Genomic DNA, 22141 nt, shown 5'->3' with positions numbered 1-22141 from the left:
GATGAGGTTCACCTTAAGTCCGGTTCCTCTCAGGGTTTCTCCCTAAGGGTGTTTTTTCCTCACCACAGTCACTTCAGTCACCTCAGGCTTTCTCATTAGGAATAAATACAAACACATTTAAACAGGAGTCTAATATTAACCTTGAGTTTTTGTTTTATATTAATCTCTATATAACTTTTTGTTTTATGGTGATGTTCTGTAAAGCTGCTTTGAGAAAATATCCATTGTTAAAAGCAGATGACAAGGTTTTATTCACTATAACTCTCTGAACTCTATTAGTAAGGAATGCGATATACCAATGAATCTAATGAGGATTTGCACCCAACTGTACAAGTTTTGACACCAATATGTCCACCTTTATGGTATTGAACGCAGAGGAGAAATCTAAAAACAGGGTTCTTATAGTTGTATTGGATTGATCTAAATGTTTAGAGACGATATGCACCAAAGCAGCGACTGCATCTTCAGTACTGCAACCTTTCTTATAGGCAAACTGTTATTAACAAGCACCATTAATAATAAGTATGCAGAATAATAAGAATGTTGCTTTGCAAGCACCATTAAGTAGAATGTACATTTCCTGAAGAAAATGTGAATGGTGCTTGCACGTGGCAAATCTCGATCTCATGTTCGGTTGCTAGGGTGTTTCTTTTGGAGGCAAGTGGACAGAAAGCTAGGGTGTCAAAACATTTGGAGGCTAGTGGAGACAAGCATGTGACATCATCTGAATTCTCTTGAGGAAGTTCCCCTCATTGTGCTGAGTGTTTTGATATGTCACATGTCCATGTTGTGCTAATTTTTGATTTTCATGTGACGTCACATCACGTGATATGTCACATGTCCACGGTGAATTTCGGGAGAACCGGAGCGCCGGAGAGGCGGCAGAATTGGCCGGGCTCCCAGTGCCTAAGGCCGGCCGCTTTTGTGTGTGTGTGTCTGTGTGTGTGAGAGATTAGAGGAATTTTAGGAATTTCCCATTCAAGTCTATGGGACTTTTTTGGCTGCTTTTTCGTCCGCTGTGCAAACATCTTTGGTTTGATCGCTTATAAAAGTCATAGCACACCTCTCCTCAATGAGCCGGTCGATTTGTCATTTCATCATTCATGGGTCTAGGACAAAAGCTGCGGGACAAGTTACGTGCCAAAATTTTTGTCTGGAAGAAGAAGATCTCAGTATGCAAGATAACAAGAATGTTGCTTTGCAAGCACCATTAATAATAATGGGGGCCCGGTGGCTTAGTGGTTAGCACGTTTGCCTCACACCTCCAGGGTTGGATCAAGGCAGGATACACCCTGGACAAAGTGCCAACCTATCGCAGGGCACACACACACACTCTCATTCATTCACACAATTTTCCAGAGATGCCAATCAACCTACCATGCATGTCTTTGGACCGGGGGAGGAAACCGGAGTACCCGGAGGAAACCCCCGAGGCACGGGGAGAACATGCAAACTCCACACACACAAGGCGGAGGTGGGAATCGAACCCCCAACCCTGTAGGTGTGTGTGTAAGTGTGTGTGTGTGTGTGTGTGTGTGTGTGTGCCCTGTGATGGGTTGGCACTCCGTCCAGGGTGTATCCTGCCTTGATGCCCGATGACGCCTGAGATAGGCACAGGCTCCCCGTGACCCGAGGTAGTTCGGATAAGCGGTAGAAAATGAGTGAGTGAATGATAATGTAAACAATTAAAATTGACAATAGCCATGGGTCATCCACCAGGTATTCCTACAGGAACTTAATGCTGCTGACCCTATTAATACTACCATAAATGATCTGTGGGTGTGTCGGCCTTCCTGAAGTTGATTACCATCTATGGTTTTGATTACATTCTATTGCTTGTCATAACTGATGCAGACGTTGTGGACTCTGGAGGGGGCTTGCATTCTTTAATGTACTGGAAACCTTACCACAAGCTTGGTGAGTCTTTGTTGTCTGTGCATTGTTTCAGCTTCAGTCCATACAGTGTCTTAGCTTACCCGATAACTCAGGACAGGTTGTTTTTGGCCAGTCTGTAAGATGCAGTGTCTTTATATCTTAAAGCATCATTATGGATTGTTCACAGCGAGTGGACATCTCGAGGCAGCTATGGTTTCAGTTTGGCATGCATCTTGATATACAGTTATTAATATATGCTGTTAAAGACTCCGTCTACTCCTTAAAGTTTGTGTTGATTATGATGTGATTGTGACAGGGGGGTGGGAAGAGGTTTCAGGTTGGGGGTAAAGAGTTTTTTCTGTCACCACTTTTGAATAAGAAACAATATCAAGGCTATAAAACTTGTCAAAACTCCGTAAATCACAAAAGTATCAGTGAGAAATTGAGAACACTCGTTTAAACAGTACACACACTCGAACTTGACCGTACATCACATTTTTTACTTTATTGATGCTGCTTTTAATCGAAATGCAAAGACCGGTCATCGGGACATAAGCTGTCATGTACAATAAAAAAGCCTGTGAATATAATTTAACACAAAAAGCCTGACTAGACCAGGGGTGGACTTGTGCGCAGGAGTTTTTATTTATTTATTTATTTGAGCGGCGTGTGGACGAATTCTTTCTACACACACACTATTTTATTTCTTGATAACAGACCGCTGCGAACTATAACACACCGTTGCCATGAAAAACAGAGCGTTGCCATGGACACACAGGATTCTAACCGTAGAGACGGAGCGCACTATTTTCTTTAGAGGAAACAATACTATTGTTTTTAAATCAATAAACTCCTTTTTAAATTTTATCGATTTATTCGGTAGGTAACAATATAATAAGCGCGATCCGCTTCATGGACCTGTAACTTGAGCAACAGCGAAGCCGCGAACTCGTGCTGACTATTTTAAAGGCGTAACAGCTGAAGCAGAGACAATTGTAGATGAAAATGAAGAGAGATTTTATCTTAGTTTTTATTTTATACAAAACATTTTCGTCTCGTCTTTTTTCGTCAACAATAATGCATGTTAATTTAGTCTTAGTCAGCGTTTTTGGACAGTGGTGCAGTCTCGTCATCGTCTCGTCTTAGTCAGGAAAAAAAAGGTTGTTGACGAACATATGTCGCCTCGTCTCGTCTGACCAAATTAACACTAGTTCGTATCATTTATGTTGTGTTGTGTTTGTGTATATTTATAATATTACATTTCACACCTCTTGGTACCTGTCAGTTTAATAGATTTAATTGTCAATAGAACCCATACTCAATGTAAATCAGAGATAAAACGACTAGATTAAGTTTAAGATTTTCAGTAAAATGAAAAAGAGCTCAGGTTAGTCACCCCATAATAGCCAGTAACGCTAGGGGCGCTACACACTAAAATCTAAGTATATATGATATAACCTCATTTTAGTATCTGGCATTTAAGGTGTTTGGTCCAACATCACTCCTTATAATACTAATCTATTAACCACTTTAATGAACTGCTTGGACGACATATTCACCTGTAATACCACTTGATGACTTCATGTAGACATTAATTCTGCTAAAACCAAGGAATTTCTGTCAATACCGGAAAACTTTAACTTATGTGTAACCCAGGGTTACTATAAATAGAGATAAGTAGAGCTAGGGGGGGATTTAAAGGAGTAAATTAATAATTAAGAAAAAATCATTTTTGTTATATAGAACATTCGAATGGATTTTTTTTTTAACTTATTGATGTGAATATGAGAATGGTGATGTTTTTACTTTCTTTTATTTTATTTTCCTTTTCTTTCTTTTTTTTTCCATGTTGAAAGAACGTAATGTTTCTTTAAATTAATAGTCGAGGGTTCAACAAATCAGTGTTTTTAACGTGGATTCGACAACAACACTAAACAGATACCAGCTTGTGTCTTGTGATGGTGAGACACCCAGAGAATTACTACAACAAGGACAAAGTGAGTTGACAAACTTTTTTCTCCTCAAGACAGATTTCTTTACTTATTTTTGGTCAACAGGACTTTAGGTGAACATTCAGCTAACCTCACTGCACTGGGTCACTTTCTGTAGGAACTGATATTGGAAAAGGGAAGTGACTTTAATCATCTCAGAACTGTTTATACGTTTAATTGAATTTGAATTATTATTGATATATTGTTGTTCTACATACTGCTGTATTTTTATTTTTATTGTTTTCCATTTTTCTTTTCTTCCCTTTGTCGATTTAACGTGGTTTAAATTTAAAACAAATCAGAAAGATCTAAAAGTGTTGGGAAAAGTATAAACATTCTAGCCATTTAAAATTAGATCAAATAAATAGATTAGAAAATTCAAATTATAAACAGGTCAAAAGTTAATTTAGGTCTGATTTTATAAATTAGGAAGGACTTTATAAATAGGCCATGATATGTATTTTATTTGTTCATTGTTAACATACCAGTTTGGATTAAATGTACACCTTTTATATAAATATTTTTGTTAAGTTTATTACACCTTATGTTGTCTGTCTGTCTTCAGTTTCTCACCACTGCTCTTCTCGAACCTACACATTGGCCCATGTACTCTTTTAATTGTCCCATTCACTCTGCCACTCATCTGAGTCACAGGGTGGAGCTATAATTCATAAGGGGCCGTGATTGTAAAGAAATGTTATTTATATATTTATATTATTGCATGAAATGTTTCTGAAATACTCAAACTAGCTCATCTTATACCAAAGAACAAGCCACAACATTACTCAGATCATATTTTTCTACATTCTGTTATTGGATCTGAATAATAACTGAAGCACTTGACCTGTATCTGTTTGATTTTATCCACAGCACTGCTGATGTTCCCTTATTCATTCATGTTTGTACCCTCTTTATTTTTATATGTGCTGCATTTCTTCCAGATGCATATGGTGTTTTTTTTATGTCTGTGGTTAACTGATAAAAAAATGATGTGTTTTTTAGAATCCTCTTGCATGTGACTATGAAATTTTGTACAGCCTGTTACTGACTCTGTATTATGTCTGTGTTATGTTTCTAAAAGAACAGTGATAAAGTGCAGAATCTGAGAGCTTTAGACCATACTATATTACATAGAATTTGTATTAGTATCATTTACTGAAAGTGGACACTTTATTACTACACAATTAATTATATATAGTGATGTCATAGCTATTAATATAAGAGGGGAAAATCATAAACATTTTATGAGGGGGAACGCAGCTATGGACAGATTATTACTTTAATGATCCAAATAACAAGAAATTACAGACAGAACATGAGGACTCAGGACACACAGGGACAGGAGGGCTAGACTCACAAAGGTAGGAGAACATGGACAGTGTAAAGAAATGAACAGAATTAAAAACAGAGCCTTGTGTAGTCTGTTTTTTCCCCCCCCCAGCTAAATAAATTGACAGCAAAGAAAAATTAGCTGCATACCCTAATCTAAACTACCCAAAAGTACAGTAGGTGGCACCAGGACTCTTAGCTCTACATCAGGGTCATCTCTCTGCCCACTGGGGTTTTTCTCTCTTTTGTCCATTTATTTATATGACTGACCTGATAAACGGTGAACTGTCAGTTCAGGTGGATTACAGACTTTAACATAAAACTGTAAGTAAACATTTGAAGTGACGTTTCATATAAGAGCTCGTTCTGAGCTGAGATCTTGTGATTTTGTATGTGAATGTTAGAAGGTGGGAAGCACGGTGGCTTAGTGGTTCGCACGTTCGCCTCACACCTCCAGGGTTGGGGGTTCGATTCCCACCTCCACCTTGTGTGTGTGGAGTTTGCATGTTCTCCCCGTGCCTCGGGGTTTTCCTCCGGGTACTCCGGTTTCCTCCCCCGGTCCAAAGACATGCATGGTAGGTTGATTGGCATCTCTGGAAAATTGTCCGTAGTGTGTGATTGTGTGAGTGAATGAGAGTGTGTGTGTGTGTGTGTGTGTGTGTGTGTGCCCTGTGATGGGTTGGCACTCCGTCCAGGGTGTATCCTGCCTTGATGCCCGATGACGCCTGAGATAGGCACAGGCTCCCCGTGACCCGAGGTAGTTCGGATAAGCGGTAGAAAACGAGTGAGTGAGTGATTTACTACTTTAATTCCTCACTGTTTGTGTCCACTGTAGGAGTCGCATTATAATTCATATGAGGAGTTTATCACAGTAATTACAAGCAGACAATCCAAACATAAAAAAAGAACAATAATTTAGGCTGTCCTAATTGTAGTACTGTGCTTGTTTAATCCAGTGTTTACATTGATGCCATTATGTACTGACCAGTCATGATGGTTTCAGTTGGATCTGTTTTAGGTTTGTCAGAATTCATCATATTCAGAAATCATAATGTTCCACTAAGCCGGTGGCAACAGTGGGCAAATTTGGGTCTTACTTAGTCTCATGTTCTGTGTTCTCTCTGGTTGTGATGTTACTAAGCTAGATAAGATAAGATAAGATAAACCTTTATTCGTTCCCAGTGGGGAAATTTCTATATTACAGAATCAAAGGAAAGTAAAAGTATGGAAGCCTTATTTTAAAAAGTAACAAAACATAATGGTGACTTTATATCTCAGAACTCTGACGTTTTCCTTGCGACACACCTCCACTAGATGGCGACATCTGACCGAAGTAAGTGAACCACACAATGTGCTGCATCTGTTACTGCTCTCTTTCAGTAAACTTTCATCCTCAACATTGGTGTGCAGAACAGTTCACGTCAACAAGTTATGATATTACTGTACAATATTTAATACTTTTAAAATAAATCTGACTACATCCATGTGATGTTACAGCATCAGTAAAGCTGATATACACCAACAACTTCACAGAATGTTTATCTAACACAGATGGATCTCTAAACTGCCCCAATAGTATAAAACCATTCTAATACTTAGTTAACAATATTAAAAATGATTTAATATAAGTTATACTTTGATGTTTTAATTGTCATCAAACTGATGTAAAATGTACACAGTGTTAATGTTATTCACCATAGTAGTCAGAGCACTGCAACATTATTAAATAATTTCAGTCCATCTATTCATCATCCATCCATTTTCCAAAACGTCTTGTCCTCTGTAAAGTCACAGGAGGATAGGAGCCTATTCCAGCATCTCGGACTACAGGCAGGGTTCACCCTGTACAACCAGAGCACTCACGTCCTGTTAAAACACAAATGCATTTTAGGCTTTTTGTATTAAATAAATGAAAAAAATATTAACATAGGATTACCCAGTAGATATAAAAGAATGTTTTAGATTAAAGTTTTAACCTTAAGTTAGAGTGCACTCAGTGTTTTATATGTGAGCTTGCAATTAAGACCGATGGCGCACGTTGGAGCTCATATCCTTAGGAAAATACATTGTATTCGATAATCCTAGTGTAACCCTATTTTTAACCCATAAGGTTATAAAATAATTTCCTTATTCAATTTTATTTACCCTTATCAAAGAAACCTGGGTTCCCGGCAGTTGAATGGTGAATTGGCCGGTAGTATTCTATTTACCTTAGTATAAAATCACAATCTCTTAGTGTCATATTAATCATCCCAAAAATGAAACACAAGAATACAAATGTGATGTAGTAAAACTAACAACCAATATTTATTTTCTTACACTAGAGGTTTGTTATTTTAGCTGTAATGTAGTTATCATTTAAACAAAATGTATGAAACAATTAAACAAAAGTGAAGATTAAATATTTGAAACCAGAAACCAAAATAAAATGTATCAAATCGTATGAAAAGTAATTATTCTTCAGTTGTTGCTATTCTTATTACAACCCTGTATTGATACTTTCAATTATGTTTATCACATGACATGAGATTACATTTCACCCTTTAGTAAACTGAAACACCTCAAAACATATAAGGCAATACAAAAAGATATCAGAACCCAATATGAAGTGTTTCACAGTTTATAAAGAACCAACAACTCAGTCACACACACTAGTGTTTCGTTGGGGCCCAGTTGGTGCACATTTGCAGTGTGAAGGTTAATGGCCACTCCTCTTAAGCACAAACTTAGAAAATAGATCCACTTGCATCCATCCGAGGAAAACCAGATGACCCGTGAACAGCGTCAACTCACGATTACCAGTGATCCATTCTTCCTGTGTGATGAGTCAAGCTGATCCAAGCACAGAGCAAACATGCAACTCCACAGCCGCAGCAACACAACACATCCAATGGCAAACGAGGAAGTCCTAGGTCCAACTCGATCCCTTCTGCAATCACTGTCCACGCACACGTTGTTCTAGTGATAACCACTAGGCCTTTATTACACGCGGCGGCGGAGATATCGTATAAACAGTCGGCAAAAATGAAAATAACGTCGAACCTTGAGATGAATTCAATAAACTAAAACAAATACAGTTTCGTTACACTTTGGGCCATAATCTTCTTCTTCTTCTTTCGGCTTTTCCCTTCAGGGGTCGCCACAGCGAATCATCTCTCTCCACCTATCCCTATCTTCTGCATCCTCAACACTTGCACCCACTAGCTTCAAATCCTCATTTATTACATCCATATACCTCCTCTTTGGCCTTCCTCTTTTCCTCCTGCCTGGCAGCTCCATGTCCAACATTCTCCTACCAATGTACTCACTCTCCCTCCTCTGAACATGTCCAAACCATCTTAATCTTGCCTCCCTAACTTTGTCCCCCAAATGTCCAACATGGGCTGTCCCTCTGATGTACTCATTCCTAATCCTGTCCAATCTTGTCACTCCCAAAGAGAACCTCAACATCTTCAGTTCGGCTACCTCTAGCTCTGACTCCTGTCTCTTCTTCAGTGACACTGTCTCTAAACCATACAGCATGGCCGGTCTCACCACTGTCCTGTACACCTTCCCCTTGATTCTTGCTGATATTTTCCTATCACACAGGACTCCTGACACCTTTCTCCACCCACTCCAACCTGCCTGCACTCGCTTCTTTACTTCTTTCCCACTCTCTCCATTACTCTGGACTGTTGACCCCAAGTACTTAAACTCCTGTACCTTCTTCACCTCTTCACCCTGTAACCTTACTATTCCACTTCCCTCCCTTTCATTCACACACATGTACTCAGTCTTACTACGACTGACTTTCATTCCTCTTCTCTCCAGCGCAAACCTCCACCTCTCCAGGTTTTCCTCCACCTGCTCCCTGCTCTCACTACAGATCACAATGTCATCTGCAAACATCATCGTCCAAGGAGACTCCTGTCTGACCTCCTCTGACAACTGGTCCATCACTATAGCAAACAGGAAGGGGCTCAGAGCCGATCCCTGATGCAGTCCCACCTCCACTGTGAACTCCTCTGTCTGACCTACAGCACACCTCACCACTGTCCTGCTCCTCTCATACATGTCCTGCACCACTCTGACATACTTCTCTGCTACTCCTGACTTCCTCATACAGTACCACAGCTCTTCTCTTGGCACCCTGTCATACGCTTTCTCTAAGTCTACAAACACACAGTGCAACTCCCTCTGACCATCCCTATACTTCTCCAACAACATTCTCAGAGCAAAAATTGCATCTGTTGTGCTCTTTCTGGGCATGAAGCCATACTGCTGCTCACAAATTTCCACCACCTTCCTTAACCTAGCTTCCACTACTCTTTCCCACAACTTCATTGTATGGCTCATCAACTTTATCCCCCTATAGTTGCTGCAACTCTGCACGTCACCCTTATTCTTAAAGATCGGCACTAATACACTCCTTCTCCATTCCTCAGGCATCCTCTCACTTTCTAAAACCATGTTGAACAAACTAGTTAAAAATTCCACTGCTGCCTCTCCTAGACACTTCCAGACCTCTACCGGGATGTCGTCAGGACCAACTGCCTTTCCACTTTTCATCCTCTTCAAAGCCTTCCTGACTTCATCCTTTCTAATCTTATCTACTTCCTGTTCCACAGAGTTCACCCCTTCTACTCTTTTTTCCCTCTGATTTTCCTCATTCATCAGCTCCTCAAAGTATTCCTTCCATCTCCTCTGTACACTCTCCTCACTTGTGAGCACCCTTCCATCTCTATCCTTAATAATTCTAACTTGCTGCACATCCTTCCCATCTCGATCCCTCTGTCTAGCTAACCTGTACAAGTCCTTCTCTCCTTCTCTAGTGTCTAACCTAGTGTACAACTCGTCATATGCCTTCTGCTTGGCCTTAGACACCTCCCTCTTCACTCTGCGCTGTAACTCCTTGTATTCCTGTCTATTCTCTTCAGTCCTGTCCATATCCCACTTCTTCTTGGCTAATCTCTTCCTCTGGATACTATCCTGAACTTCCTCATTCCACCACCAAGTCTCCTTATCTTCTTTCCTCCTTCCAGATGACACACCCAGCACCTTTCTCCCTGTCTCCCTGATCACTTCTGCTGTAGTTTCCCAGTCATCTGGCAGCACTACCTGACCACCCAGAGCCTGCCTCAACTTCTGTCTAAATTCCTCACAACATTCCTCCTTTTTCAGCTTCCACCACTTAGTTTTCTTCTCTATCTTTGACCTCTTCCTCTTACAGATCATCAGAGTCATCCTACACACCACCATCCTATGCTGTCTGGCTACACTCTCTCCCACTACCACTTTACAGTCACTAATCTCTTTCAGATTGCCTCTTCTACAAAGGATGTAGTCTACCTGTGTTCTCCTACCTCCACTCTTGTAAGTCACTCTATGTTCCTCCCTCTTCTGAAAATAAGTGTTAACCACAGCCATGTCCATCCTCTTAGCAAAGTCTACTACCATCTGTCCTTCAAGGTTCCTTTCCTTAACTCCAAACTTGCCCATCACCTCCTCATCACCTGTGTTCCCCTCACCAACATGTCCATTAAAATCTGCTCCTATCACCACTCTCTCACCCTTGGGAATACTCTCAATCACCTCATCGAATTCACACCAGAATCTCTCTTTCTCCTCTAACTCACAACCTACCTGCGGGGCATAACCACTAACAACATTCAACATCACCCCTTCAATCTCTAACTTCAGACTCATCACCCTGTCTGACACTCTATTCACCTCCAGAACATTCCTCACAAACTCCTCCTTCAGGACCACACCTACCCCATTTCTCTTACTATCCACACCATAATAAAACAGCTTGAATCCTGCTCCTATACTACGAGCCTTGCTACCCTTCCATTTGGTCTCCTGTACACACAGTATATCCACCTTCCTTCTCTCCATCATATCAGCCAGCTCTCTACCTTTCCCTGTCATAGTACCAACATTCAGAGTTCCTATTCTCAGTCCTACACTCTTACCTTTCCTCTTCTCTCTCTGTCTGTGCACTCTCCTCCCTCCTCTATGTCTTCGACCCACAGTAGCCCAATTTCCACCGGCGCCCTGTAGGTCAACGGCGCCGATGGTGGTCGTTGTTAACCCGGGCCTCGACTGATCCGGTATGAAATTCGTACTGACAATTCGCATGGTTAGATTTGGCAATGTTTTATGCCGGATGCCCTTCCTGACGCAACCCTCTCTATTTATCCGGGCTTGGGACCGGCACAGAAGTCACTGGACTGTGACCCCCATGGCTAGATTACTTTGGGCCATAATACTTTAACGAATATTCTCAGTCTCCAAAGATGCTAACTTCTGCCGTTTTAGCGCGCGCACGCGCGCGCGCACACACACACACACACACACACACACACAGCATGCACGTCTCCTCTCGCCATGTGCGTTGCTCCTCCCCCTCTTTTCCACCTGTAACTCGTCATTACATGACCTTTTACCTTTCCCTCAACAGTCATTGGCCAACAATATTCACATTTAACCCATTAATTGACTATATAAAACAAACCCATATCTGGAAAAATAAAACAATGCTGCATGTAATATTACATTTTGAAATAGAAATAAAAAATAAATAAAATGGTATTATACAACGTTGAAAACAAAACACATTTTTAAAAGGTCCCTACACTAGCATTCTGAAGGAATCTCTCACCCTGTCGGTTTAAGGAGCAATGGAGATGTGCACACAGAATCCCACTGCCCTGGATGTTGTCCTCAATGCAGGTGAGTGCTGAATGTTCGTCGGCAACACGAAGACTCGCAAGTGCTAACTTTAGCTTAGCTTATCTCACTGCGCTCCGTCCTCGGAAACACAGTTCAACTCACTCTCTCGCAGCGCGGGTTGTCCACGAACTCCTCTGCGGTCCACTGGAGCAAGGAACAGTTTTCAACGCTTGTTTAAACGCGTCTCTAATCACTTGTTATTAATTATTTTCCCGGACACACGCCTTCTGTGGCCACCGGCATCACATGTTCAGTCCTTCACACTTTTTTGATTTGTTCTCTCTTTCTCCAGTCTTCCAGTCTTACGTACTGTAGTACACTCGGAGCATCATGGGATAACAACAAATTACTGTAAATACACCTGGGTTTTTTTTTATCTTATAAATAAACTATGAATTACTATTTATAATGTAACAAAAAACACACCAACACAGTGAAATAAAATACATTCCCATGAACAAAAAACAAAATATCCTGATTGCTGGATAAATACTTTAATATGTGATTTGTAATGACAAAGTTCCACAATCATAATGTCACACAATCATAACAGACTGTAGGATTACAATTAAAAGCAGGTATTAAAATAATAGGTACAGCATTTTAAAAGGATATATGTGTTTCTAAAATCTAACCAAAAAGTAAACTAATTCTTTTTACTCTTACCATCTGATGATCAAATTTGTGAGGTTTAAATTTATTCAGTGTTAAATACAGGAGAGATGATCATTGGTGCTGCATTTTTACCTCCTTCATTGAAACAAGGACTGAAGTATGGATAGAGTTTCTCAGTGAAAGTCTGACCAGTGAAAGAGTAAATATGAGATCTGGACTTCACATCATAAAAGGAGACCAGACCCTCCTCATAGTCCACAAACACCCCCACAACCTCCACCTTCTCTCTCAGTGTGAGGGGGACACTGGGATCTTCACAAGCACAATACTGATTCTCATTCCTCAGGATCACAGCCCAGAATCCATCCTGAGGACTCAGTGTAATCTCCCCCTTCCTGTTAATGTTCTCTCTCGCGACTCCTAATATCCAGCCAGTTTCCCCTCCGACCTGCACCTCATAATAAAATCTCCCTGAGGAGAAACTCTGATTTCCCAGAACACAGATACATGGATCAAACCTCTGTGGTGTATCAGGGAGATTCTGTTGTTTGTCTCCATGTGTCACTTGTTTTCCATCAGCAGACAGGATGAGTTCAGGATTTGCTGTATCAGGATCCAGAGTCACATCCACTGAGAGAAACACACAGTGTGTGATATGAGTAAACATGTAAAAAATATTACATCATCATCCAGTGGATCATATTCATTATCGATTTATAAAAGGATTTGTAGAAGATTTTTTACATTTTATTTCATTGAAATTTCAAAAGTACAGTTTATAATAGGAGTCTATTAAAGATACGAAATATAAAAAGGTTCCTTCTGAAATTTTAGTGATTAATTTGTGTTTGTAATTTTTGTTTTTCAGGAAATACACAGAAAGGGTCACAGAACATGAGAGAAAACCATTTGAGGTAAAAACCTTGAGTGTCTCTAGTGATAAATATCTGGGACGTTTTACATTTAGAAATAAAACATGGGACTCTAAAGTGATTGAGAGAAACTACGAATCTCTGAACATCTAAAAAATGTCAATTAAATCTTAAATCTAAATTTGAACTCCTGCACACGGATTCACATAACGTCTCATTACATAAGAACATTTTGATATGAAAAGTAAAATTAAAAGTATCTAGTGTAACGTTTACTTCCAGTTAGCGGTCATCAACAATAATGTCTCTGCAGTAGAGCTTCTACCAGTTACTTTCTAAAAAAATTATTTCTCCTGTGTTTATGTGACTCATACTATTTATGGTCTTAAAAAATCATCACGTTTAATAAATAAGCATCAGGATGTCACATGGGTGTAGATTTGGTGTGAATGAATTTACTTCCAGACATTTTTTACATTAAAATAAATTAATTGAAATAAAATTAGCTTTGTAAGATTTACAGTGTCTCTACATAATTCCCATCATTTTATCTAGCATTCAGTCAATCTAGTGATTCAGTCCATCCATTCATGTCTAATCTATCTGTTGTCCACAAGCATTTATGATTGTTTCATTAAAAATATTACACAGAGCATAAGTCCAAATGAAGGCAGTCTGTAAAGTCTAAAGTAGAAAAGGGCTTTAGTGCATGACAGTAATAAGGAGCTATAGTGAGGAGGATAATGAGACACTTTAATACTCCTTTTATCTGGAGACATCTACAGATGAAAATAAGTCTGATGATGCAGTGGTGTAATGCTGATATGTACATTTTAATATGAGAGGAAATCAGAAAGCTCACTGTACCTGCATACTGCTGAATCATCTTCAGATCTGTGGAAACTAATTACAACAAAACATCACTGTCATTAGATTTCAGATCAGTTATTGGTATTTAATATTTAGATTTTGCAAAACATCCACTTTAGTCTATTATTAGAGACTTTTTTTTAATCAAATCTAAAGTACAAAATAATTTCTCACCTGTTTTCTTTAACTTGTCATTGAGTGATTTAGTGAGTTTCTCATTCAGAGTCTGCTGAAGCTGAGACAGAGCTGTCGTCACAGTGTCCACACTCACACCAGTGTTAATGCTGATCTCAGTCCAGTTCTTGGTGTGTGGAGGGCTGCACATGGAGGAGTAAATCTACAGTAGAGCAGGAGATAGGAGAAATCCCTCAGCATGGTTAGTGTTGTTCTGTGATGTTCTGCATTGTCAGTGAGCAGAGAGAGGAACACTGACCTGTAGGAGGTGGAGATGCTCCTCAGTGTGTGAGAGCTGCTCCAGCTCAGTGTCTCTCCTCTTTAGCACACTGATTTCCTGCTCCAGCTCTTTAATGAGTCTTTCAGCCTGCCTCTCTGCTGCTTTCTGCTTCTCCTCCATCATCTCCGGCATCTCAGCCTGACTTCTCTCAATGGAGCGAATCAGAGCAGTGAAGACTTCAACAATGTCTGCTTTCTCTTTCTCTGTGCTTCTCTAAAGGAGGAACACATTTTCACTTCCATCAGATAACACTGATAGTGAACTTTGTTCATACAAATGTTGTTCTACAAATAATAAAACTACTGAATGTATCAGATATTAACTCATATCATGTCATGTTTGTACACACTTTGCTTTGCTCTACTGAGCGTTTGATCTCTTTTATCTTCGTCAGTTGGTCCTGAACTCTCTCATGTTTCTGGCATATGTAGTCCTCCAGGTTCTCCACATGGTTTATTAGTTTGTGTTTCTTAAGTTTTGGAACATGATAATGTGGCTCTAAATGAATTTTACAGAAACTCAGTCCACAATCCAGACAGGATTTCTGGGCCTTCAGCTTCTCTCCACTGCAGGCATCACAAAGAACCTCAGGTTTGTCAGAACCAATTTTCTTCTTGAAGTAATCTGCAATCTCTCTCAGTGTTGTATTAATCTTTAGTTTAGCTCTCTTGGTGAATATCTGGTTACATAATGGACAGTGACAGTGTTGATTCTTGTCCCAGCACTGTGTAAGGCAGCTCTTACAGAGGTTGTGTCCACATGGAGTGGTGACTGGATCAGTGAGCACATCCACACAGATCGAACACAGCAGCAGATCTTTAGACAGGAGACTGCTGGAGTCATGAGAAACTAGAAAAGAAAATGTTACACATTGTTGATAAATGGTGTAAATAGTTCCCTTTCGGAACTTGAGCTGCATCGAAACGCTATGGGAACGCCCCCTGCGTGACCGCGCTCTGAAGCACGTGTGTAATCTGACCAGTAGGCGTTGGGACGTGACGTCATCGGCGGGAAGGATTTGCACAATCTGTGCTTTGTTTGCTTGGGAGTGGAGCATGCACAATCGGCTCTCGAGGGAGTCGATTGCTCGCATTGCAGCCGCATGGCTATGCGCACGCTTCGCTCCTGAGAAGAGCGCTCTCCCTCACGTCTCCGATCCCGCTCTTGCCGAGGCAAAGCTGCGCCGGCGCTCGTGGGGCTCGCAGGTCGATTTAGCAGCGGGATTGGAGTCGGATGAGTCCTCTCCAGCCTCGTCTGCTGAATCGAGCTCCGGTGGAGAAGCAGGCCCAAGGGCTTTACATGTCTCTCCCTCCGAGGAAGGAGAGCTGATGGATGCTAGCGAGCCTGTGGGCTCCTCACAGCCTGTGCTGTACGAGGAGCTCCTCGTGGTCGTGACACGAGCCGTAGCCAAGCTGGATTTAGATTGGCTGGTGGAGCAGCAGAAGCAGCGCGCACCCAGTAAGCTGGATGAGCGTTTCCTGCGTCCTGTGTCACTTCCTGGGCGCCGGAGCCTGCCGTTTTTGCACTTCTCCTCGTCACTCCTCGCTCTTCCCGAATGTGGTTGGGGCTAAGGCGTGCGGCTACGGGGCGATGCCGCATGTGGAAGAGACGCTGGCTAGCTATCTCTCCCCTAGCATAGCATCATCGCTGAAGGCTCCGGTGTTCCCTACTACGCCGCTACGTGGTACGTCGGCCTTAGTGGGGAAGGCTTACGCGGCAGCAGGTCAGGCTGCAGGCTGCGTCCACACCATGGGTGTGTTGCAGGCATACAAGGCTGACCTGCTACGAGATTTGGATGAGGGACTTAGCTCCGGGACCGCCTATATTGAGGAGTTGCGTCGCACTGCCGACTTGACTCTTCGGGCCACGAAACACACGGTGCGGGCCGTTGGTCGGTCCGTGGCGGCCCTGGTGGCCACAGAAAAGCATCTGTGTCTCACCTTGTCCGACCTCCCGGACAAGGATCGAGCTGTGCTGTTGGACGCACCGATGGCTCCTCCTGGACTGTTTGGCGACACTGTGACGGCGGTCGTGAACAAGTTCCAGGAGTCTAAGAAACAGTCGGCTGCCTTTCAGCAGTATCTCCCTCGGCGATCTCGTGGGGCTGTTCGGCAGCAGCCCCAGCCTGGTCCTTCCAAGCACCGCAAAGCCCAGAAACAGAGCGTGGCCACCTGATGCGGGCGGGGCCTAAGGGCCCAAGGCGAAGCTCTAGGCCCAAGTCGGAGCAGGATGACCTGAGGGTCACCCTTGCCTCCGACCAACAGGCAGTGGTGCGTAGATCCTGACGATCTATGGTTGGGGGGATGGGGCACACCTCACACTACGGTGCCCATCCCTCCCCTTCACCACCAGGTCGCCAGTCCGTCAGCTCTGCCACAGGATGTGCTTCAGAGCACGGCCCTCCTCCAGCGGGCACCTCCCTCCACCTCCGCCCAAAGTCTCGGTACGGATGGGGGAGGCCCGCCGCCTCTCAGGAGGTGTCACCGGCACGTACTTTCACGTTTCCATCCTTCCTGCACACAGGAGGTTCCTGAGGTTTGCTTTCGGGGGTGAAGCTTACCAATATCGGGTCCTCCCGTTCGGCCTAGCACTCTCGCCCCGCACCTTCACGAAATGCGTCGACGCAGCACTGACCCCGCTGTGGCTCCAGGGCATCCGCATTTTAAATTACCTCAACAACTGATTGATTCTGGCTCAGTCGGAGCGCCAGGCGTTTCGTCATCGAGATGTTGTCCTCGCCTGCATGAAGGTGCTTGGGTTTCGGCTAAACGTTGGCAAAAGCATGCTCTCTCCAGCCTTGGATGTTTGGAAAGACCGAACGTTTCTGCCCCAAGGCCCCGTGTTGGGGGCTCCATGTCGTTGCGGGGCTCCATGCCATTTATATCCCGGGACGGTTGAATGTCAGAGCAGATGCCCTGTCGAGGCAGGGGCCGAGGCCTGGGACGCGACCCAGAGTGCCTGTCTGGGATCTGGCAGTTGTGAAGGCGGCTCTATTGGAGCCCCCTTCAAGCCATTGACTGAAGCGGCCCTTAGGTTTCTGTCTATTAAGACCACCTTCCCCTTGGCGATTTCCTCCCTGAAGAGGATCGGGGATCTGCAGGCCCTGTCCGTGGCCCCGTCTCGCCTGGAGTTTGCCCCTGGCATGGCCAGAGTGTTTCTCTATCCGAAACCTGGGTACGTACCTAAGGTGCCTTCGGCCCCCTCACGACCTTGCAGGCATTCTGCCCTCCTCCGTTTACAGCCCCCAAACAGGAGAGACAAAACCGACTGTGTCCAGTGCGAGCACTGGTCACTTACCTCCGCAGGACGAGTCCGTGGAGAAAGTCGGAGCAGCTGCTCGTCTGCTATGGCCCTAACAGGAAGGGTTTTCCGGCCGCTAAGCAGACGTTGAGCAGATGGGTAGTGGATGCGATTGTGTCGGCTCACGAGTCCTCTGGCCGCCCCTCACCGCTCGGGGTCCGAGCTCACTCCACCCGGGGTGTGGCGGCCTCTACGGCCTGGTCCGCTGGAGTGGCACTCCAAGACATCTGTGGCGCTGCGGGCTCCTCTGTCCTACATGCAGGTGCCGAGGCCCTCACTTTCTAAGCAGGGTCTGGTCAGTGTGGCGTCATTGGACACTCGTTCCCATAGCGTTTTTCGACGCAGCTCGAGTTCCGAAAGGGCACGTCTCTAGGTTACGACTGTAACCCTAGTTCCCTGAGGAATGAGACGCTACGTCTCCATGCCACACTCCCTGCATCCCTGCGGCGCTTACCTTCTCTCGCAGGAGCTAGCGTCTTGTCCATCTCGCAGCCATTTGTAGCTTCCTGTTTATGCGACGTCACCCGCCAATGACGTCATGTTCCAACACCTATTGGTCAGATTACACACGTGGTTCAGAGCGCGTTCACGCAGGGGCGTTCCCATAGCGTTTCGACGCAGCGTCTCGTTCCTCAGGGAACTAGAGTTACGGTCGTAACCTAGAGACGATTAAACTGCATCTGTAGTTTAGGTGTGAAAATCACAGACCAGAATGTCTACAAGTTTTCCTAAACTGTGCAAAGGTACTTGTTGGGGTGTCAGTTACTGTTAGTGTAAAAATGTTATTTTTGTAGAATAGATTCACGAATATTTCAGTGAAAAATGGTTGCCATCTGACATCACTGATTAAACATCAGCTCTGTTTGGATGATGAGAGGATGCAGAGTTTATTTAAACAGCATCGTCCTGCTAGTTGTGTGTGGGTGGTTGGGTGGGTGCTGGTGTGGTTAGTTGTGTGAGAGAGTGAGCTGTTTTTGGGAGGCGCTTTAAATCTCTCCCAGAAGTTTGTATTTACTGTTTAGTGATTGTACTTTGATTGAGTTTGTTTGATATTTTGTTATTCTTTCTGTTGTTGGAATTGACATCTCTGTAACAGGAAGTTTTTCTTTTGGTTGAAAGTTAATATTTGTTACACTTTTTCATTCATTATTTGTTGAGTTCTATTGTTAATTTGGAGAGGGGTTAGTAGGGAAGGGGTGCCATTTCTTTTTGGATCTTGTTTTCTCCTGTTTATGTTAGTAATGGAGTTAGTGTATTGTGTATTGTGTTGTAATCTTTGTTTTTTTATTTTCTTTTGTAGCTTATTTAGTTTCTCCCTAAATGAGTTAGATGGGTTCTGCTTATTGCTTTGTCCTGATCTCCCTCTTGAAGTCTTCAAACCCTCCTGCACTTCATGTTTGGGAATAAATGAGCTTTGTTCATTTTGACTTGGTTGTAATGAAGTGTCACTGTCGAGCTCCAACAATAACACATTTTTACTCAACAAAGTGACACATTTTTCAGCCTGTAGTTTCATGTTAATGTTCATTTACAGATTAATAGATTATTAATCTTTTATACTGTAAGTCTTAGACTTTTGGACATCAATGTGTATATAAAATGTTGTGTTCTACATTATTTGGTGTTACGTTATACATTTTGAAGTTATTTAGTGTAGAGACAGTTTTCAGGGAGTTTTTCATGATGCTTATTTTCAAGTTTTTTTTTTTTTTTTTAAATCATTTAAATTTGAATCAATCACCCTGATTAACAACTCACCATAATTATATTCCCCGCTTCATATCTACAAGTACTGCATTATCAGAACTGTCAGTCATCACATTATCTGTGTATGTTACACACACTACTGCTGCTGCATATTGTTATTAGCACTACCATGCACTTCTCCCACTTTATGTACATAACTGACCGGTCATATATTCTGTATTATATTTAATACTCATACTGTCTATATTGTATCACATTATCTGCATTTTCTTGTACAGTCTGTATTGTCCTGTCTTGTGTAGTATAATGTTATATATGTCTGTACTTTTGAGAGTCACAAACAGCTGGAACCAAGTTCCCTGTGTGTGTCAACACCCTTGGCCAATAAACCTGATTCTGATTCTGATTCATTTTTCTGCCTTTCGGTGTCAGTGAAATAAATTAATATCCACATATTAAAATAGCAAACAAAACATTTCACTTTTATATATCTATGCAAATAAATACAAACTATAAAGAAATAAATAAAACAATAATAAATAATATAATTCTAATGAGGTCTTATTTATTTCTTACATTTCATTACATATTTAATTATTGAATTATATATTCAAATGTGTAACTAATAAAGTAATATAAATCCTCTATAGTTACAGGATCAGTGTAAATAAATGTCTTTCAGTGTGGTGTGCCAACAACAACCTGACCCTCAACGCCACAAACACCAAAGAGCTCATTGTGGACTTTCGGAAATCCAACAGCAGGAGACATCTACCAGTCAACATCAACAGAACTGAGGTAGAGCGAGTCTCCAGCTTTAAGTTCCTGGGAATTCACATCTCTGAGGATCTGTCCTGGCAGCAGAACACTTCAGCTCTGGTTAAAAAAGCACAACAACGCTTGTACCTCTTGAGAGGTCTCAAGAAATCTCATCTGTCCCTGGGGATTTTAACGAGTTTCTACCGCTGCACCATCGAAAGCATCCTGACCAACTCCATCACCGTATGGTACGGAGGCTCCACTGTGTGTGAACGTAAAGCCCTGCAAAGGGTGGTCAAAACCGCCCAACGCATCACTGGCACCCAACTACCTGCCATTGAACACGTTCACCACAGTCGATGTCTGCGCAGAGCTCACAACATTATCAAGGACTCTTCACATCCCAGTCATAAACTGTTTAACCTCCTTCCATCAAGAAGGAGATACAGGAACTTACGCACCAGAACCAGCTTTTTTTCATCCACCAGCACACTACTGAACTCTACACTACACCGCTAGATCACTACAAAACAAACACAAAAACAAAACACTGTATATAACCTCTGTACAATACATGTACATATTACATAGTTTATCTTTTTTTACTCCTCATTACATCTGCACTATTTTTTTATCTGTATGTATCTTTATATCATTACTGTACATTCTGAATTACATTTCACATTCATCTATGTGTATATAACATGTGTTTATATATATTTATATATAGCAGACTGTTTATTCAGCTTGCTAACTCCTTAAATAATCTTGTACACATTCCTCTTCAATGCCATAGCCTTAGAACCATTTCCGTAATTCTTAATGATGTCCACACGTCTCTGCACTGTTATAGCCTTTATATTTACTCACTGTACTCCTGTATGTCCACACGTCTCTGCACTGTTATAGCCTTTATATTTACTCACTGTACTCCTGTATGTCCACACGTCTCTGCACTGTTAATACCTTTATATTTACTCACTGTATAAGCTTTCGTATATACCACTTGCTGTAAATATGCTATATATTTATCGGCACATTTGCACGACTGCTACATTTTGCACTTCTGGTAGATGCCAAACTGCATTTTGTTGCTGTGTACAGTACCTGTACAATGCAATGACAATAAAGTTCTATCTATCTATCTATCTATCTATCTATCTATCTTTCTAAGATGTTTTATTACGGATGTTTTATTTTATTTAAGATACGTATTATAACACAACTCTTGTTACATAAGGCAGTTAAGACAATGAAGCCATTCACTGAGATCATTTTTATAACAATATAGATTATAATAGTGACAGTACTTCATTAAAACATACAGAAAACTAATCATGCATAAACTGTATAACTTACATAATTCTGGTTCTTCCATGTTTCCCCTTCTTCTGCCTTCTGTTTGTGATGAAGATTCAGCCATTTACTTCCTCCTGTGTTTTTAACCTTTACAGTAAGAAATCACATCATTCAGTCCACACATGTAACAGTATGAGCTTTTACTGATTAGTCTGTTTAACTCACTTATGTCTGTCTGCAGTGTTAAACCTAATGAATGACACTAAAACATTTATCTGTGATTTAAAACACATGTAAACATTCTCATCATCATGAGATTGTAATAAACACAGAATTTCACTGATCTTTCTCTCAGC

General features: G+C 41.9%; 1 protein-coding gene across 1 annotated transcript; it reads right to left on the bottom strand.

Moving 5' to 3' along the window:
* Positions 1-12606: 12606 nt before the first annotated feature.
* On the bottom strand, positions 12607-21909 carry LOC132849184 (E3 ubiquitin-protein ligase TRIM39-like). The gene is made up of 6 exons (XM_060875439.1): positions 21846-21909; positions 15070-15569; positions 14700-14933; positions 14441-14603; positions 14264-14299; positions 12607-13154 (listed from the first exon to the last, which is right to left on the bottom strand). Exons 1-6 carry the CDS (start codon positions 21907-21909, stop codon positions 12607-12609), a joined length of 1545 nt encoding a protein of 514 aa, XP_060731422.1.
* Between the last annotated feature and the right edge of the window lie 232 nt (positions 21910-22141).

The sequence above is a fragment of the Tachysurus vachellii genome, chromosome 7 (genome assembly GCF_030014155.1).
Source record: "Tachysurus vachellii isolate PV-2020 chromosome 7, HZAU_Pvac_v1, whole genome shotgun sequence".
NCBI classification, from domain to species: Eukaryota; Metazoa; Chordata; class Actinopteri; order Siluriformes; family Bagridae; genus Tachysurus; species Tachysurus vachellii.
Note: the sequence above shows the minus strand (reverse complement) of the source record. Positions and strands in the feature narration are given on the sequence as shown.

Coding starts and splice junctions, on each gene's coding strand:
- LOC132849184 (XM_060875439.1), bottom strand. CDS start 21,909: ATGGCTGAATCTTCATCACAAACAGAAGGCAGAAGAAGGGGAAACATG. Junction 15,570..21,845: donor CATGGAAGAACCAGAATTAT/GTAAGTTATACA, acceptor TTTCTTTTCTAG/TTTCTCATGACTCCAGCAGT. Junction 13,155..14,263: donor GATGATTCAGCAGTATGCAG/GTACAGTGAGCT, acceptor TGTTTCTCTCAG/TGGATGTGACTCTGGATCCT.